The 3,827-nt window shown below is 41.3% G+C and overlaps 1 protein-coding gene across 1 annotated transcript; it reads left to right on the top strand.

Annotated features, from left to right (window-relative positions):
- Positions 1 to 119: 119 nt before the first annotated feature.
- LOC121789516 lies at positions 120 to 2,036 on the top strand. The gene is made up of 3 exons (XM_042187961.1): positions 120 to 839; positions 947 to 1,210; positions 1,803 to 2,036. Exons 1-3 carry the CDS (start codon positions 120 to 122, stop codon positions 2,034 to 2,036), a joined length of 1,218 nt encoding a protein of 405 aa, XP_042043895.1.
- The last annotated feature ends 1,791 nt before the right edge of the window (positions 2,037 to 3,827 follow it).

Raw genomic sequence — 3,827 nt, 5'->3', positions numbered from 1 at the left:
AAAGAAATGGTGAAAAATTGGAGGAGGATGTTAGAATTATGGAAAAAATATTGCGTTCTCTAACTCCTAATCTTGAGCATATAGTAGTTACAATTGAAGAAACAAAAGATTTAGAGGAAATGAGTATCGATCACTTATTGGGATCGCTACAAGCATATGAGGAGAAACAAAAGAAGAAACAGGAAATTGTGGAGCAACTTTTAAAGTTGCAAGTGAGCCCAAAGGAGAAAGAAGAAAGTTCGGGCAGTGGTGGTGGTCGACAAGGAAGAGGCCGCGGACAAAGACAAGAGCGCGGTCGTGGCCGAGGATATGCTCGTGGACGTGGACGAGGATATTTTTCGAACAATGAAGAAAGAAAGGAGTTCCCAAATAAGGGACGAGGAAGGAGTTCCCCACAGTCGAGGTACGATAAATCTTCAATAAAGTGTTACAATTGTCATAGATATGGGCACTATGCTTCCGAGTGCAGAGATGCAAAATCAAAAGTTGAAGAGAAGGCTAATTACATGGAGAATACGAATGAAGAAAATGGTTGTGTCCTTTTAGCTTATAAAGGAGAAGCTGGGAGAAAAGATGATACGTGGTACCTCGACACAGGAGCGAGCAATCATATGTGCGGGAACAGAAGCATGTTCGTGGAGCTTGATGAATCAGTAAGTGGTAACGTCTCCTTTGGTGATGAATCTAAAATTCCAGTTAAAGGGAAAGGCAAAATACTAATTCGTCTGAAGCATGGAGCTCGTGATTTTATTTCTAACGTATATTACGTGCCCAATATGAAAAATAATATTTTGAGTCTTGGACAACTCTTAGAGAAAGGTTATAATATTCATATGAAGGTGATAAGCCTTTTCAATAAGAGATGCAAAAATAATTTGATCGCCCAAGTGCCAATGTCCAAGAATATAATGTTTTTATTAAATTGTGCAAACTGATGTGGCTGAAGTGTCTTCAAGTATGCTACAAAGATAAGTCTTGGTTGTGGCACCTTCGATTTGGGCACCTGAATTTTGGTAGCTTAAATTGCTATCAAATAAAGAAATGGTACGAGGATTACCTCCCATCAAGCATCCCGATCAACTCTGTGAAGGATGCTTACTTGGGAAGCACTTCAGAAAAGCCATTCCCAAAGGAGTCAAGTTCGAGAGCTCAGAAACCATTGGAGTTAATACATGTAGACGTGTGTGGACCAATCAAGCCAGCTCCCTCGGTAAAATAATTATTTCCTATATTTATCGATGATTTTTCAAGAAGACGTGGGTATATTTCTTGAAGCAGAAATCAGAAGCATTTGATGCTTTCAAGAGGGTTCAAGGCTGCCGTAGAAAAGGAAAGCGGTCTAGAGATCAAAACATTGAGGACCGATCGAGGTGGAGAATTCACATCCGGGGAGTTTCAAGAATTTTGTAAAGAAAGAGGAATTCGGCGGCAATTAAACTGTTCCCAAGATCCCCCCAGCAGAATGGAGTGGCCGGAACGAACAAGAACATGACTATCGTTGAGATGACTCGGAGTATGCTAAAGACGAAGAATTTGCCCAATGAGCTATGGGCAGAAGGCAGTGACGTGCGCTGTATACCTGTCTAATCGGTCTCCAACCAGAAGTGTGTGGGGAATGACTCCTCAAGAAGCTTGGAGCGGAAGAAAACCAGGGATCGCACACTTGAGAGTGTTCGGGAGCAAAGCCTATGCACATGTACCAGATCAAACGAGGAGTAAACTCGATGACAAAAGCAAGCCATTCATCTCATCGGGTACGATTCTAACACTAAAGGCTATAGCTATATGATCCAACTTCGCAGAAAACAATGATTAGCCGAGATGTGGAGTTCGATGAAGAAGGAGTATGGGATTTCGGCTCGGACAATGACATCACTTCCATACCTCCATTTGGAGATCCAAGAATAGACGAGCAAATAAGAAAGGAGCAACAAGAACAAACAACTCCACCTGCATCTCCTGCTACATCCGTTGAAGGCTCGCCGCCATCTTTCTTGAACGAAAGAGCCACACAACGCAGCACGAAATTTGGCTGAAGTGTATGAAGACACTGAAAGGTTAGAAGATCTTACCTTATTCTGCTTATTTGCTGATTGTGAACCAGTCAACTATGAAGAAGCTGCAGAAAGTGAAAATTGGTGAGTCGCCATGGATGAAGAGATTAAGGCTATAGAGAGAATGATACGTGGGAGTTGGTGATACTACCAAAGGGGTCATAAGGCCATTGGAGTTAAGTGGGTGTATAAAATTAAGAGAATTCCAATGGTGAAGTTGAAAGATATAAAGCAAGACTCGTCGCAAAAGGATATAGCCAAAGAGCCGGAATCGACTATGATGAGGTATTTGCTCCCGTTGCTCGCCTAGAACTATTAGACTAATACTCTCTCTTGCAGCCCAAAACAGATGGAGATCTAATCAAATGGATGTAAAGTCGGCTTTCTTGAATGGATTCCTTAATAAAGAAGTCTACATCAAGCAACCTGATGGCTACGTGGTGAATGGCCAAGAAGATAAAGTTCTAAAGTTGAAGTAAAGCCTTGTACGGGCTAAAGCAAGCACCAAGGCATGGAATAGCAGGATCGACAAGTATCTGAAGATAACGGCTTCACCCAAATTGCCACATGAACATGCGCTCTATGTGAAAAGTAAAGGAAATGATGTCTTAATAGTGTGCTTGTATGTGGATGATCTCATTTTCACAGGAAACAATCCAAGCATTGATTCGAGGAATTCAAGAAGGCCATGACTGACGAATCGAGATGACGGACATTGGGCTGATGGTATACTACCTCGGTTTAGAAGTGAAGCAACTTGAAGATGGAGTATTCATTCACACAAGAACACTATGCAAAGAGATTCTGAAGAAATTCAAAATGGAGGATTGCAAGCCAATCAAACACGCCGGTGGAGTGCGGGGTCCAAGCTATCTAGAACGACAAAGGAGAAAAGGTGGATCCGAACACTATACAAGAGCTTGGTTGGAAGCCTACGGTACTTAACTTGCACAAGGCCAGATATATTTGTACGCTACTGGGCTCGTAAGTCGCTACATGGAAAATCCAACTACTTCCCACTTCAAGGCGGCAAAGAGGATACTCCGCTATCTCAGAGGTACGATCGACTATGGTCTATTTATTCACAGTCTAATGATTACAAGCTTGTTGGGCTATAGCATAGTGATTGGGCTGGAGACAATGATGATCGAAAGAGTACAGGTGGTATATGTGTTCTACATGGGAGACACTGCCTTCACTTGGATGTCTAAGAAACAGCCAATTGTCACACTATCAACATGCGAAGCCGAATAGGTGCCGCCACTTTAAGTGTTTGTCATGCAATTTGGCTCAGGAATTTATTATCGGAGCTCGGGTGGCCACAAAGGAGCCAACAACTATTGTGTGGATAATAAGTCGTCCATTGCGCTATCCAAAAATCCAGTGTTCCACAACCGAAGCAAACACATCGACATACCCGCTACCACTACACTCAGAGAATGCGTTGCAATCAAGAGATTCTAGTCGAGTATGTGAAGTCGCAAGATCAGGTTGCTGATATCTTCACAAAGCCGCTCAAGCATGAAGACTTTGTCAAGATAAGGACATATGCTCGGAATGACAAATCAAGTTTAAGGGGAGTGTTGAAATATTATTAAACTTGATTTTTGTAATGGAAATCTCTAGATATTTGTAGAATTGTCTAGAAATAAGCTTGAGAAAATATCTAGATATTTTAGTAGAAATATCTAGATATTTTAGGAGAAATAATCTAGATTTTAGATATATGTAAGAAATATCTAGATTTTTATAGATAAAAATCTAGATATTTAG

The sequence above is a fragment of the Salvia splendens genome, unplaced genomic scaffold, assembly GCF_004379255.2.
Source record: "Salvia splendens isolate huo1 unplaced genomic scaffold, SspV2 ctg263, whole genome shotgun sequence".
Classification (NCBI taxonomy): Eukaryota; Viridiplantae; Streptophyta; class Magnoliopsida; order Lamiales; family Lamiaceae; genus Salvia; species Salvia splendens.
This window is presented reverse-complemented; position numbering and strand designations above follow the sequence as displayed.

What these genes read in the sequence shown, in the direction of transcription:
- LOC121789516 (XM_042187961.1), top strand. Translation starts at nt 120, where the DNA reads ATGAGTATCGATCACTTATTGGGATCGCTACAAGCATATGAGGAGAAA. An exon ending in GTTATAATATTCATATGAAG is followed by an intron (nt 840 to 946) that starts GTGATAAGCCTT and finishes ATGTGGCTGAAG; the next exon opens with TGTCTTCAAGTATGCTACAA. An exon ending in CAATCAAGCCAGCTCCCTCG is followed by an intron (nt 1,211 to 1,802) that starts GTAAAATAATTA and finishes CCAACTTCGCAG; the next exon opens with AAAACAATGATTAGCCGAGA.